Genomic DNA, 15,719 nt, shown 5'->3' with positions numbered 1-15,719 from the left:
GATATTTGTGGGCAATGAGTCGTCTCTGCCATTGTGTCTCATCCACACTGATATTTTCTCTTCTGTTTCATTGCTATGTTCTGTGCCAATAAGAGGATAACCAGATTGATTAATGTATTTTCCCCATGTGCACTGATAATATTGCATTTTGTCTCTAAGAGTTTTCATAATACTTCCCAGTAGATAAATTTTAAACAAAACATTTCACCAACTCCTAAGGCAAAGAGTTCATCAAATTCCTAATAAGGTTAACTTCAAGTTTCAAAGGTACCTACCACTTTCAAGTTTCTTGATGTTTAACAATTAGCTTAGGCTCTACAGCAATATTCTTATGTTTTTTCATGTAAAATTTCACCATCTTCCAGTAAGTATCACTGCATTTTTTCATCTTGTCCTTTCTTAATTCCAAATTCCTAAAGACAAAAGAATGAGATGACCATTCAGTAACTTTCAACTTTACTCAGGAGGAATTTAGTATATAGAATCTTGTTATAGTTAATTAATATCCTAAGTCTGTATTTGCCTTGTGTTCTGAAATATATTTGCCTGATATTTTTGTAAGTTTACCTTATGCAAATAGGTACATATGAATCATCATTCTTTCCCTATGCAAGGGCAGGGAGAGCTTTTAGATCATTAAAATCAACTGTAGTACACTTTGAAAGAAGACTAATAGAACTTTGTCAGTTGAGCAGAAGAACAAGAAATTTGTTTTTGCAAATGATAAAATAACCGTTTTTTCTATGTGCTTGTCTTATCATGCTTCCAACTTTACCTTTAAACTTTTATAGGCTGCAATAGGATCTGTGGCTTTGGACACAGCAAGATCACATGGCGAGAAACAGTTAGAAGGATATGGAATGGATGTGTTGACAGTGGCATTTTTGGCCATCCTCATCACAGCCCCAATTGGAAGTCTACTTATTGGTTTGCTAGGCCCCAGACTTCTCCAGAAAGCTGAACATCAAAATAAAGATGAAGAAGATGAAGGAGAGACTTCTATACAGGTTTAGAGGTGAAAAGAGAGAATGCCGAATATAGTCATCAGAAAGCTGCTCTCGGAGGCAACTTTTATCCATATGGATATTGACATATGTACTGTTTAAGCTTAAAATGTACTAGAACCAAGAGTGGCTGTTTCTCTAAACAGCATTTTTAGCCATTACCCTTTCCATCTGGGGGGGATGGGGGTAATGTTCTACATCTCCAACCTGATCTCTGCCTTTTTTTTTCTTTCACACACTATTCATCATTATATCTTAATTTTTATAGGGACATATACACTTGAATGTACTACCACAATTTAATTGCAGTGTCCTGTTCTGCTAACCAACAGCTTGCTCTGACTTACTATTACCATCACAGTTTCACGGTTCATGGTCACCTGGCCTCTCATGCCTTGAATTGCTTTGGGCTCCTCTTTTCTTTTTTTAAAATACCATAACACAATCCCTCTTCAATTTCTATCAATCTCTACACCAGCCTCATGAATATCATATTAATCAGGGTCAGGTAAGCTGCTATAATGAAGAAACGAAAAATGAAGTACTTAAATAGAGAAATTTATTTCCCTCTTATGAAACCAGCTGACAGTGTTACTCTGCTCATGCAGTCTACTCAGAGACCCATGTCCTTCTGTCTTGAGGCTGTGCCATGCCCTAGCTTAGGACAAAGGTTAAAGATGTCTGTCCCCTTTCTAGTCCTCAGGAAGAAGGAAAAAAAAAGTCCAAGGCAAGCAATTTATTTTTAAGGACATGCTGTGGAGTTGGACACATCTTTCCTCTTACATAATGTTAGTGAAGCCCACACCCCACTGTGAGGAGGCTGAGAAAGTGTCTCTCACTAAGCATTCACATCCTGGGAGATGGGAAGATCAGATTGGAGAGCCAGAAGTACCAATGTGTTGGGTGTTGCCATCACCTAATAGCATCTTCTTACAGGTTAACAAGGACCATGTAAAGTTTGTAACTTTAACCAAAAGAGTGACTTCTGTGGCAGGAATTTCAGGGATTGCAACATGCTAGTAGAGAAGATAAGAAGAAAGGCTTATCTGCAAAAGTCACATTTTATCCCACTTGATCAACAGAACGTCTCTGCTTTTGTGTGTCACCCATTAAGTTCCTCTACTCTAGGTCAACTCCTGCCTAGTTGTTAGAATAATCATGTTTAAATAAACATGTCATTAGACTACCTAAGGGTCTGATTTATTAGCAGACAAACATATGAGCAAACTGTAAAAAGGGATATAAGTGCTCTGACAGAAGTGCGAATAGGGTACATACACCCTTCATTTAGTTGTTAGGCTAACATCTCATATTGAACTAATCTTATCATTAGACTACTGTTGCAGCCCCTTCCACCATGACATTCACCTCTGTTCAAAACTAGCTTAATTTTTATTAAGCTAACATATTACGAAGCCATAGAATCTTCACTTTTATGTCAGCCTGACTCTGGTTACTTTCTGGGACTGTATTCCCTTAGTGTTTATGTTCTCAATTTGGACTGGATTAATGTATACCAAAGTTCAGATGGATGAACTTCCTTGGCCAGGTGCACCTTGGGGGTAGCACCATAAACTTAATGCTCACCTGGTCCTCTACTTTCACAAGCTCTGAAACTAGATTCATCCAACAAATACTTACTGAAAGCCTTTGGTGACCCAGGCACATCATGAAGACTAATATTGTTTCCATCTTTAAGGATCTGACAGTCTGATAGAGGAGAGCAACCACTAAACAAGAGATTGCAAAACAGTATGATACGTGCCATGATGCAGGAAGTAGAGGGGCGCCAGGGAGGTCGTAGCAGGAGCACCTTATCAATCCAGGGGGAGGTGCAGTTTAGACACAGCCTCCAGAGAAAGTAGGACTAGGGTTAGGACATGGGGGATGATTAGGACTTAGCAAAAGGCATGTGAGGCCCAAGGGTGCTGCAGTCAGTGCTGGTTCCCATGTTCACCAGTAGCTCTTCTCCATGTAACAGGCTTTGAATACTTTTTAACTAATACAAAATACAGTTAGTATAAGTAAATAAGAATGTTGTTATAAATATTCAAGGCCCCAAAGAAGAATTAGAAATGGAAATTTACAGAATGTAGAAATAGTTGAAGAGCACAGTAAGCCACTGTCATAGCCTATGCCATTTTCAGAGCATGCGGCTACTTCCTACCTCTACTCTACACCCAAGTCTCTCTGGCTGTCTGTCCAGTATTGGTCTCTGCAGGGCTCACCATGAAGTCTCAGGTTTGTCACCACATTGTAAGTCACAGCTCTTGACTTGGCTGGTGAACTCAGAGTTAATTTGATACAGTGTTGACTCAAGCCAACCAAACTTACTCCACCCACCCAACCACAGATAGGAACCATTACTCTAACCTCTAGGTGCCTGAAAGAACGGTGTATGTACACTATACATACTTCTGTCATAGTACTTATAGTCCTTTTTTCAGTTTGTTTATATGTTTGTCTCCTATTAAATTAACCCCTGAGGGGTGGGAACCTTATCTTGGTCATCTTTGAATCCTCAGCAGTTTGCACAGGGCATGGAGCACGGTGGGCATTTAGTAAATTTTTATTAACTGAGTCAGTGAGGAGATTCTCTTTCAGTATCAGAAAACTACCTGCCACATAACAGTTTAGATGTTAGGCTGCTTAGTCTATCTTAGTCTGCTTGGGCTACTGCAACAAAATACCATAGAACTGAGTGGCTTAAACAACAGATACTTATTTTCTCACAGTTCTGGAGGCTGGAAGTCAAACGTGAAAGTTGCCAGCCTGATCAGGCTCTAATGAGGGCTCTCTTCGTAGCATGCTAATAACCTCCTTCTCGCTGGGTCCTCACAGGGTGGGGTGAAAAAATGGGGATGGAAGAGAGTGTGCAAGCTCTCTGGTGTCTCTTCTTATAAAGGCACTAATCCCACCATGAGGGCTCTACCCTCATGATCTTATCCAATCTAATTACCTCTTAAAGTCCCCATCTCCAAATGCCATCACATTGGGGGGTTATGGCTTCAACTTATGAATTTGGTGGGGGGATACAATTCAGTGCACAGCAAGGGTGTCATACTTCCAAGGACAGTGCTAAACAAACACTATAAATTCATGTTCTTCAAGATGCCTATTTTTCCTAGGGTTGGTACCATCATTCTCCCTTTGAGAAGTGTTTGTTTATTGTCTGTTTGTTTGTCTTTAGGCAGACTGATTAGGCTTCAGCTCTTCAAGTTATTTTCACAGTCCAGTGTTTTTCTCTCTGGTATTAACTCCATAACATTGATTGGACTTTAATGTTCTCAAAATGTCCTCAGTCTTATGTTTGCAAGTGATCTCATCCATTACATTCTTTAAAAATGGTACTGATTATTTTTGTCTGATTACAAAATAATACACTTTCATTGCAGAAAATTTAGAACACAGAAAAGAACAATAAAGAAAACTGAAACTAATGTAAACACCCATTTTATTTTGATTCTTTTAAATTTTACTCTTAATGTAAACACCCATTTTATTTTGATTCTTTTAAATTTTACTCTTGCAGTTCTGGGGGTTGTCTTATTTTCAGAACGATATATCATCCACCAAATTCATTGGGTGAAAGCCAACATAAATACATTTGACCTCTGGGAAGGCATATAGATTGAAGAATTTTTGTTGTATACGATGAATCCTAAGCCTTCCAAAAAATAATTTATTCATCTGGTAATATTCAGATATTCATTTTGCAATGAATAAAACAGATAAATCCCTGCCTTTATGGAGTTATGTTCTAAAATCCATTCATTCACTCACTCAGAATACACTTGTAACTTGGCTAACTATGTGCCAGTTTTGCTAGGTGCTGGGAAATACAGTGATGAAGAAGATATTCAAGGGTTCTGTTTAATGGAACTTGAATTCTAGTGGGAGATTGACTCTGAGGGGAATACAAATGTGAATAAGATACTTGCCTTCAAGAACCTTACAAGGCAGCAAGATGTGTACAAATAGCTGTAATCCAAATGAATGATTCAAAACTGTTCTCAGTGAGGAAAACTTCTTAAAGGAGGTGATACTTGAACCGGACTTTGAAGAAAGGGTATGATTTGGATTGATGAGTTGATATTAGGGAGTAAAGCGAAGAAGGGAACAGCTAGGTACAGGGCTGGCATATTAGCCAAGTGTGAAAACAGTAAAGCCTGGGGTAAACGGCCGACACTTAAGGTTGATAACGGGAATTAGTGAGAGGTAAGACTGGAAAAGAAAATTGGCACTTAAATCATACCAAATAGATCATTGGCCAAATTTCTATTTTTATTGAAGTGCTTTCAGAAGTACAGAAGATAGTTTTGAAACTTTATACAGAAACTTTATACTTTATACAGAAGATATTTTTGAAACTACTTTCATATCCAATTTAGTAAAAACTGCTGTAATGAATAAGGTTCTCTTTGTTCCTCAAAAGTTTTTTTTTTTTTGCTTTTAATGGCATTGTTGCAAATATAACCAATTTAATTGCTATGAACTTACTATTGACTTTTTTTACCAAAAAAGCTTCAGATGTTTCTTTAGCTGCTTTTTAAGTGATTATTAAGTTTGTATTATATTGTCTTTAAATAAATGAAGGACATTATTTTTGAAATGTTTCAGGACATTATATTTCTATATGAATAATTTAGTTCTCTGTTAACAGATGGGAATTTCTTCGTGCCATTTTGGGAGCAAGTGATATCACATGCTTTAGTTGACTAACTCAAATTAAATATGGCCTGAGCCCTCTGACCTGGTGAGAATTCTGAAACTCTGTTGATGTGCCCTCCATCTTCCTTAAATTGACCCTAAAGCATTTGACCTCCAGCAGTCCATTGCATCTGGGGCACAGAATAGTGTCCTGGAGGCCAGCAGATTCCTCTCAAAGGTCCTTCTTCCCAGCTCTACCATTTGTTCTTCATCCCAGTATCCTTGGGGATCTCCTTGCTTTTTCCTTCCATACCATGAGAACAAAGCATTTCCTTAGCCGTATAATCACAAAAGACCTTGTCTACTCTCCTAAAACAGGAAGAAAATGACTTTAAATCCTTGCTGAGCTGTCTACGCCATGCTGAAAGTGGGAAGGGGTTACAATAAAAAGAGAATTTTTACTCAGTCGCCCCAAAAAGAGTTGTAATTTGAATGAGATCTTAAATGATAAGTAAGAAAAGGAGAGAGGGAACACTCCGCATAGACGAAATGACTTTAGAAAAAACATGGGGTCAAAAAGGAATACAGCGTGTGCAGGAGAAAAAGTTGTTTGGAGTATCAGGAGAAAAAAAAACAGGAAAGGTCAGTTTGTCTTTCTAAGAAGTTTAGACTTTCTCCAATAACAGTTGTTTTCGTCTATATAATAGGAAGCTTGGGGATTCCATAGAGGAAACTTGAAGTCCACCTTTGGCACTGAGAACCCAAAGCTTCTGGGCCCACCTTAAACCAGAGCAGTTCTGCTTTCATTGTTTCATATGAAGATTTCCACATAAGATTTCATGGTGCCGGGGACAAAACTAAACAAAGGTTTTACACTGATAACAGAATATCGTCTGTTTACTTTGTATCAAGCCCTGTTGCAGACACTTACCATGCATCAATTCATTTAGTCTCACACCACCACCACATCCTTTACAGATAAGAAAACCCAAAACTCAGGGAGATTATGTATTTGCCTGTGGTCCCAAAGCTACAAAGTGGCAGTGCTGAAATTTGAGCGCAGTCCTGACCCCAGAGACTATGTTATTTTAAGACTGCACTATATTTAAGTTTACGTAAGAGGAAATATGATCTGAGTTTTGACAAGTTACTTCTGGCACGCGCAGACCCTGGCGCTGCTTTTTGGCTAATGCCCCTCCGAAGTCAACTCCGTCCCTTGACTTTACAACACAATAGGTCAGTGTTCTCAGACATGGAAAGGAAAGGGTTGAACAGACTGAAAACACACCGGGCGGTCGCGGAGAACACCAGAACCCTACGGCTCCGGGACCTGGAGAAACCAGGACGCCACTTAGATGCGTCAGCCCCGCCCCGCCGCCGCCAGCCCCGCCCCGCCGCCGTCAGCCCCCACTCGTTGCCATTAGCCCAGCCTCGTTGCCATTAGCCCCGCCCCGCCGTCGTCAGCCCCGCCCAGAAGCCGCTGTCGCGCAGCCCACTGCGGTCTCCGAGGTTCCGCCACCTGTACCCCAGAGCTGCGCGTGGGCTTTGCGGCGGTTGCTGGGCGCCAGGGCCGCTCCCGGGGCAGCGGCGGATGCTAAAGGAATTGTATGTACGGCCTATTTGTCTTTACTGTCCCCTTTGGCACTAGTCCCCTGTCTCCCGCGGTCTTTCCTCTCTGGTAGCCCCCAGGAACGCCTTTCCGTCCCCTTCAGTTCTAGGGAGCGTAGTTCTAGGGGGCTTCTTTGCCTGGCGCTGGGGAAACAGTCACAGACCTCTTTCTCTCCTCTCCCTGACTCGTGTCTTTACTCCCTCACCCCACATCTCTCTTCTTTATTCTCTCCCTTCCTCCTGCGTTTCTTTCGTTTTACAGGTACTCGCAAGTAAGAAAATGTCTGTCAGTCAGGACTGACTGAAAAATTAATTTTATTAAGCGCAGACTACTGTACAAATGGTGCATATCGGCAAATGAACGTTCGTAAGCTCCTGTGATTGGAGATGTGTTCCAGGATTGGTTGCTGATCCTGGGAAGGCTCACCTCCCTCCTCCCACGCCCCTCACTCCGCCTGTTCTATCACAGTGGACAAGCCCTTTAGATCAGTGCTTTTGAAGGATTAAGGACAGTTGTTGCACAGGTACCACGTGTCAGGCATATCATGTAGGAGTCCTTATAAGAGCTCTGCAGGCCCATAACTGGTCACTGATGCCCCTCTGTGTGTGTCCTGTAGTCTATGAAAGATCAGATGGGGTGATGGAGAGGGAAGATTGGCTTGGGTGGCACTGAGAGAGGTCACACCTCACTCTGTCATTTTTCATAGGTGTAAATAGTATTGTTATTTGTTATTGTTATTCTGTTACTGCAACAGAAGTGTGGGAAAGTGACACTTATTACTATCACATTTAAGAATTCATGCACCAGACATTTTAGACACTATCTGCCTATGAAATGGATATTCATATTTATGACCTTCTGTGAGTACTAGAATTTGTACTACTGGTTTTGTCAGTTGACTCTCTGTTGTCATAAACTCCTGGCCAGTACCAGACAAAAGGAAAGAGGCAGGTGTAACAATAGCAATATATAAAGTAATATTTTATAGCACTTCTCATTTTGTATATTATTTTCATACTCATCCTGTTTATATAGCCTATGAGATAGAGTTGGTTAACAAAACTCCATTTTACTGAAGAAGGAACTAAACACTGAGATTGAGCAGTATGTGGAACATAGTACAATATACATTCAGTAAATATGAGAAAAGGGATAAATGGATGAGATTTTCAAGAAGCCATGTCTTATTCACTTTTGTATTCTCCAAACCCAGAGGTAAGACTGGCAACAGTAAGCCCACAGATGTGGGTTAGAGAGGTCGAGTGACTCGCTCAGGGACAGGAATGCATCACATATTTTTAGGGCATCTACTGTTTTGCCAGACACTGTGAATACGATGGTTAAAAAGACGCAAGATTCCTGTTCTCATGGAGCTTAAATTGTAATGAAGATAGAAAATAAACAGGTAAACAATATGTGAACAAAGAAATCTTGGATAATGGTGAGTGCAGTGAAGAAGTAAAACAGTGTGAGGTGAGAGGACCTCAGGGAGGGGTTACTTGAGATTGATTGGTTAGGGAAGGCCTCCCTGAAGAGCTGACATTTGTGCTGAGACCTCAGTGATATAAAATAGACAGCCATGGAAATATTTGGGACCAGAGCAATGCAGGTAAAGGAAACTTCAACTACAGAAGCCCAAGGTAGGAAAGAACTTGACTCTTTCAAAGAATATCATAAAGAATGCTGTAGCTGGGATGTAGAGAAAGTGGGACAAGATGAGCTTGGAGAGATAGTTAGGAGCCAAAGCATAGATAGGGGCCAAAGGGCTTTGAATCAGCCATGGGGCTCTACCCATGGGACAGGTTAGGAATTTATTTAAAGTATGATAAGAAACCAGTAGGGGGTTTTTTGGAAGGGAGTAATATAATCTGATTTATTGTATAAAGGTTTGTTCCGCCTGTTACATGGTGAATGGGTCATAGGGAATGGAAAGCAGCATTAGGAGAAGACCCTTGTGGTAATCCAGGAAGGAATGACCATAGTTTTGGCTAAAGTGGTATAAACATGGATGGATGTGAGATATATTTGGTGGCAGAGGCTACAGACTTGGTGATGTTTGAAATATAGGGGTGAGAAAAAGAGAGAAGCTCCTAGTGGATGGTTTTGCCATTTACCAAATGGAAAAGACCGGAGAAGAAAATGTGTAGAGGGGGGACTGTTTTTATTTTGCTCACCTTATGTTTGGTCTGCTTACTAAAAATCTAAAGTAAGCTCTGAGTCTTGAGTTCTGTGTATGGAACCAAAGATATAAAGTTGAGAGACATCAGGATGTAGATAAAACTACCTAGGGATAGTGTGTTCATAGAAAGCATTCCAATGATTAGAGGTAAAGCAGAGGAAAAGAAGCAAGCAGAGGAGATGGAGAAAGAGTAGCCAGTGAAGTAGGAAGAAAGTCCGAAGTGTGTGGTGACTTAAAAAGCCAAGACTACAAAGCATGGCCAGTGGTACTGAAATGTGGTGAGAGGTGAGGTAAAATAAAAAAATCTGACTTGAATTTTGACAAGCATAGTGAAGAGTAAATGTGATGTGAAGAAATGGACATAACACTGTAGACATCTCAAGATATTTCACTGTGAAGAAGAACTGAGAAATGGAGGTTATAGAAGAATATATGGGGTCGAAGTAGGATTCTTAAAGATGGGGATACTTAAGTATGTTTTTAGCCTAATGGAAATGACCCAGTATAGAGGGGAAAAATATAGTATAAGAGAGAAAACGTATATCTCAGGAGTGGAATCTTTGAGAAAGTGAGAGGGGATGGGATCCAGGGAATATGTAGAAATGTATGTTGGCTCAGGAACATGAACATAAAATTTATAGTAACGGGAAGAAAGAGAGTATAGGTAGAGATGCAGATACATGAGTAGATTCAGTGATCAGAAGATGAGAGAGTTTCTGCCTGAAGTTAATTCTCTTTTTCTCAATGAGCATAAAGAAAGTATGAGGCAGGATCAGTAGAAGAGAGGTGGAATGTTTGGATAAGAGGCTAAGGGGTGAAGAAAAGACATAAACTAGTCATTTCGAAGATAGAAGGCAGTCATACTTGTCTTAGTCCGTTCAGGCTGCTATAACCAATAAAAAAAACATAGTCTGGGTGTCTTATAAACAGATTTTTTTTCTCACAGTTCTAGAGGCTGGGAAGTTCAATATCAAGGTGCCAGCAGATTCAGTTTCTGGTGAGGGCCCAGTTCTTGGTTTATAGATGGCTAAAAGAGGCAAGAGAGCTCTCTGGGTCTCATATAAGGGCACTAATCCCATTCGTGAGTGCTCTGTCCTCATGAACTAATCACCTACCAAAGGCCCACCTTCTAATACCATCACATTGGGGGTTAAGATATCCACATATGGAATTTGAGGAGTTACAAATATTCAGTCTGTAGCAATACTAGAGAAACATAGTAGCATAGCTGGGCAGAATTGAGTGGCCATTTCATATTTGTGGCCTTGTGAGTGAGTAGCTGAGATAGGGTGGAAAAAAGATCAAAGGAGCCAAGGAGATCAAGGAACTGAAAGTCCAAAGTGGTGGGTGGGTAGACTACCTGGGTATAAGTGATTAAGTTAGTAGCTAAACTAGTCCTTGAACTCAGATACCCTGACTTTCCAGCTCAATGGGTTACTATTTTACTGAGAAATGGCTCAGATCATTACTCTTTTGTGCCACCTACCCTTCCAGTTAACATTTTTTTAAAAATTGTGGTCTGATGGTTTTTGGCCAATACATTTAAATTCTAGACTTTCATAGGCTAGTGTTTCTGACTCTCTTGTCCCTTTAATATTTAGTTGTTAAATATTTTGGCTGTTTGTGTGTGTGTGTGTGTGTGTGTGTGTGTGTGTGTGTGTTTTGTTTTTGTTTTAACTCAGATTTTTTGAGATATAATTCACATACCATACCATACATACCAAATTCACCTATTTAAAGTATACAGTTCAGTGCTTTCGGTGTATTCACAGATATATATAACCATCACTACAGTTTTAGAATATTTAGAATATCTAGAATATTTAGAATATTTTCAATATTTTCACCCCTTACCCTAAGCAACTACTAATCTACTTTCTGTCTCTATAGATTTCCCTATACTGTACTTTCACATAAATGGAAGCATATAGTATGTGATCTTTTGTGATTGACTTTTTTCACTTAGCATTATGTTTTCAAGGTTTATCACAGCATGTATCAGTACTTCATTCTTTTTATGGCTGAATAATATTCCATTGTATGGATATACCACATTTTGCTTATCCATTCATCCGTTGATGAATATTTGGGTTGTTTCCACGTTTTGGCTATTATGAATAATGCTACTATAAATATTTGTGTACAAATTTCTGTGTGGACATATGTTTTCTTGAGAATATACTTAAGAGTAGAATTGCTGGGTCATATGGTAACTATGTTAAATCATTTGAGAAACTGTCAGCCTGTTTTCCAAAGTGGCTGTACCATGTTACATTATCACCAGCAGTATACGAGGGTCCCATTTCTCCAAATCCTTGTCAACACTTGTTATCTGACTTTTTTTTTAAGTGAGGTATAGTTGATATACAATATTACATAAGCTTCAGGTGTACAACATAGTGATTCACAATTTTTAAAGGTTATACTCTATTTATAGCTATTGTAAAATATTGGCTGTATTCCCTGTGCAGTACAATATATTTCTGTAGCTTATTTATTTTATACATAGTAGTTTGTACCTCTTAATCTCCCACCCCTATACTGGTGCCCCTTCCCTCTCGCCACTGGTAACCACTAGTTTGTTCTCTCTATCTGTGAGTTTGTTTCTTTTTTGTTATATTCACTAGCTTGTTTTATTTTTTAGATTCCACATATAAGTGAAATCATATAGTATTTGTCTTTTGTTTTTGTTTTTTTAAACATTTTCATGAGTACGTGTTTATTAAAGTACAAAAGCCTACCTTTTAAATAGTAAAGGGAAGATGAAGGATGAGATTTGGAACTCCTGTTGCCTATAGAGCTGGGATGACAAGTAACAGGGAGACCTGATCTGTAGTCACCCTAATAACAATAATAATAATTGCATTTGGATACCCCTTTATATTTTATGTTATGCTTTTATTTTCTCTTATCTCATTTGATTTTGTAACTACCTTTTTCAGATGAGAAAACTGAGACTTGGAGAGGTTAAGTGTCTTGACTAAGGACACATACCTAGAAAGTGGCAGAATTACTAACCATGGTGTTCTGACAATAAGTCCCATATCTTTCACTATAGTAGTTTGCCTCTTCACTTTTTACACTCCATTATATCCAAAATGATAACAAAGAAAAGCTCTGCTAAGTAGAAAGTAATGGCTGGCTGGAGTCCACTTACAATGTGAGAATGTTTTGTATATGTTTAAAATCCAACAGTTAATGGGATTAGATATTTATCTACCACCTATGGTGTTAGGTAATTCAAAGAACCCAGAAATGATTATGAAATCAGCACTGATTCAATCTACCAGGAAAATAAATGGAAATGCGAGTCACTGAGAAGCATTTCTTGGACCCCATGTACCATACGTGCTTCCACAATACCCTATAGTGACTAAATTCTATATAAAGAATACAGTACCGGTTACATAGTGCACTCTCAATTAATATTTGTCAAGTAAAAGAATGATGGTAGTTAAACAAGCACTTACCATACTGGGGTGGATGCTGCAATAAGAATGCATACTGAAGGGAGCTTCTACAAGAATGACTCCTTAAACTATGTAGAATTAGCTGGGAAAAAAGCAGGGGTGTTGGGTGAGGAGGCAACATACAGAATGTATAAAGTCTTGGGGATGTGCGGCATGACAAGTTTGAAGAACTACAGTTTAGTACGGTTGAAGTTTAGAATGCCAAGTGAAGAATGAGGAGATACACAGGGACAAGATTAGCCCTTATAACAGAGGGCTCTGTAAGCTGAGTTTGAGGAGTTTGGACGTTTCTCTTCTATGGGATGCCATTGAAGAATATTAAGCAGGAACTTGCTGTAATCACTGTACATTTTAGAAGATGCATTATGGAAATTACAGGGGGGAGTACCAAGGCTGGACATGGAGAAAACAGTTGGAAAGACCATTATAGTGTTTAGAGGGAAAGGTGCTTATGGCCTGGACTGGGATAGTGGCAATTTATATGGAGAAAAGTGGGCAAAATTTTTTAATATTTAGGAGCTTGTGTTATCATGATTTAGTAACTCACCAGATGTCAGCAGGAAAGAAAAAGAGGGGAGAAGGAATGACTCCTCAGTTTCTAATTTGAGCAACTAAGTAGATGGTAGCTTCATTCTCTGAGATAGGAAATTCTCTGAAGAAGGAATAGATTTGGTGGGGAAAGGTCTTGGGTTCAGTTGTACATACATTGAGCTTAGCTTAATATGCTTATAAAGGTGATCAAGTAGAGATATTCAATATTTAGGTAAATATACTAGTTAGAATCTCTAGGTCTTCTCTAGGCCAGGCTCATCAGCTTATTGGTCATTGGTAGTAAAATAAATGTCTTAAAAAATAGAGAGAGAGTGACAAGAAAAAAGGGCAGAAGGCAGAATCCCAAGGAACCTCAACATTTAAGGGACAGATAAAGGAAAGGAAGCTTGTAAAGAAGGCCAAGGATAGACAACTAGAGAGGGAGAAGGAAGGTAGAGCAAGTGACAGAATGATGTGAGAATTCAAAAGGGAAGATGACTTCCAGTTTGGGGTATACCTTGCAGGAAGCTTTTCCTGGAATACCCTTAAGCAACAGATATAATTTGCAAAGAAGAGATGCAGTGGGAAGGTATTCCAAGCAAATAAGAGAAAACAAATAATGCATAGGAGAGCAGTTAACAGTTTAATTTGACTGAAATACAGGGTCAAGAGAGCTACAGAGGAAGCTGACAAGATGGTTTGATGCCATGTTGTGGAAAACCTTGGATTCTGGACAAGTTGTTAGTAACTTTATTCTATGGGTGAGAAAAGCCATTGTGTTTGGTACTAAGAAAAAGACAGGAATATAAAACATGCTCCGAATCGTGGAATACCTTACCATTTTATTGTGGAAACAAAATCTAGGCACCTGAAAGGAATAAAAGTTCAAGATAATATCTGATTAATGAGAACAAACACTAAATACTATAGTAATGTTAATAGTGGCAGAGTCCATTTGAATTGGAGTAGTAGTGTCCAGATTTGTATTGTCCTAATTAAATAGTAATGTCAGCTAGTCATTGTCTTAAAAAAAAAAAAGTGGGGCTTCCCTGGTGGCGCAGTGGTTGAGGATCCGCCTGCTGATGCAGGGCACACGGGTTCGTGCCCCGGTCCGGGAAGATCCCACATGCCACGGAGTGGCTGGGCCCGTGAGCCATAGCCGCTGAGCCTGCGCGTCTGGAGCCTGTGCTCCGCAACGGGAGAGGCCACAACAGTGAGAGGCCCGAGGACCGCAAAAAAAAAAAAAAAAATACAGTATCTGAAATAAAACATTCACTGGATGGACTCAATAGCAGAATGGAAATGAACTAGGAAGGAATCAATGAACTTGATGATAGATAAATAGAAATCATTCTCACTGAAAAACAGAGTCAAAAAAAGACTGAAAACTAAAATGCACAGAGCCTCAAGGACCTGTGGGACACTATTATGGAGTCTACAGCCTAATGAGACAAACACAGTAAACAGTCACTCTAATCAATACATGACTACAAACTGAGAAAACTGCTGTGAAAAAAATGATCAACATTCTATAAGAACATAAAAAACTGGACCTTACTTAGTCTATGGGCAGTGGTGGTGTCATAAATATTTCTCTGAGGTCCTTGAGCTGAGGGATTAAAAAGGAGTTAGCCAAATGAAGGGGAGGTTGGTGGAGAGTATTTCAGTTGGAGGGAAAAGCAAGTATTAAGGCTCTGCAGAAGGAATCTAGCAATTTCAAGGACCTGTAAGAACATCAGAGTGGCTAGGAATGGAAAAAATGAATGGGGAATGGTATGAAATTAGGCTTGAGAGAGACCCATGGACTACATTGTGCAGAATCCTGTAGGATTATCATTGCAATTAACTGGATGTTTATTCATATGTTGATATCTTAATCCCCAAAATGATGGTATTAGGAGGTAGGACCTTTGGAAGATAATTAGGTCATGATGGTAGAGTCCTTATAAAAGGGATTAGTACCCTTATAAAAGGGACTCCAGAGAGCTCTCTAGCTGTCTCTTTGTCATATGAGGATACAATGAGAAGTCAGCAGTCTGCAACCCAAAAGAGGGCCTTCACCAGCCATGCTGGGACGCTGATCTTGGGACATCCAGTTTCCAGAACTGTGAGGAATACATTTCTGTTGTTTATAAGCCACCCAGGATTTGGTACTTCGTTGTAGTAGTTTGAACACAGCCATGTTAAATATTTTTGTCTTTATCCTAAAGCCAGTAAGGAGTATTGGGGCACTGAACCAGTGAACTGAAGTGAGGATTGAGGGCAGAACCTTCCTG

The 15,719-nt window shown here is 39.5% G+C and overlaps 2 protein-coding genes across 8 annotated transcripts in view; both read left to right on the top strand.

The window, feature by feature from the left end:
* Positions 1-15,719, top strand: part of SLC9B1 (solute carrier family 9 member B1) — a 73,353-nt gene that overhangs the window by 2,146 nt on the left and 55,488 nt on the right. Inside the window, exon 1 of one of the 3 annotated variants that reach the window (XM_049709494.1) lies at positions 7,133-7,259. The exons of 1 other annotated variant lie outside the window; for it this stretch is intronic. In XM_049709494.1, coding sequence (XP_049565451.1) covers positions 7,246-7,259 — 14 coding nt within the window. In that variant the 5' untranslated portion in view covers positions 7,133-7,245. Of the gene's footprint in view, positions 1-7,132; positions 7,264-15,719 lie in introns of those variants that run through there. One more of the 3 variants, XM_004269687.4, reaches the window with a different exon arrangement.
* SLC9B2 (solute carrier family 9 member B2) overlaps positions 1-15,719 on the top strand; it is a 70,588-nt gene that overhangs the window by 46,828 nt on the left and 8,041 nt on the right. For 4 of the 5 annotated variants that reach the window (XM_049709493.1, XM_049709492.1, XM_033427841.2 and 1 more), the window contains one exon: positions 792-5,342. The exons of the other annotated variant lie outside the window; for it this stretch is intronic. In XM_049709493.1, the coding sequence (XP_049565450.1) occupies positions 792-1,013 (222 nt within the window). In that variant the 3' untranslated portion in view covers positions 1,014-5,342. Of the gene's footprint in view, positions 1-791; positions 5,343-15,719 lie in introns of those variants that run through there. 5 annotated transcript variants of the gene reach the window in all.

The sequence above is a fragment of the Orcinus orca genome, chromosome 4, assembly GCF_937001465.1.
Source record: "Orcinus orca chromosome 4, mOrcOrc1.1, whole genome shotgun sequence".
Lineage (NCBI taxonomy): Eukaryota > Metazoa > Chordata > Mammalia > Artiodactyla > Delphinidae > Orcinus > Orcinus orca.
The sequence above is the reverse complement of the archived record's forward strand: the minus strand, read 5'-3'. Positions and strand labels throughout refer to the sequence as shown.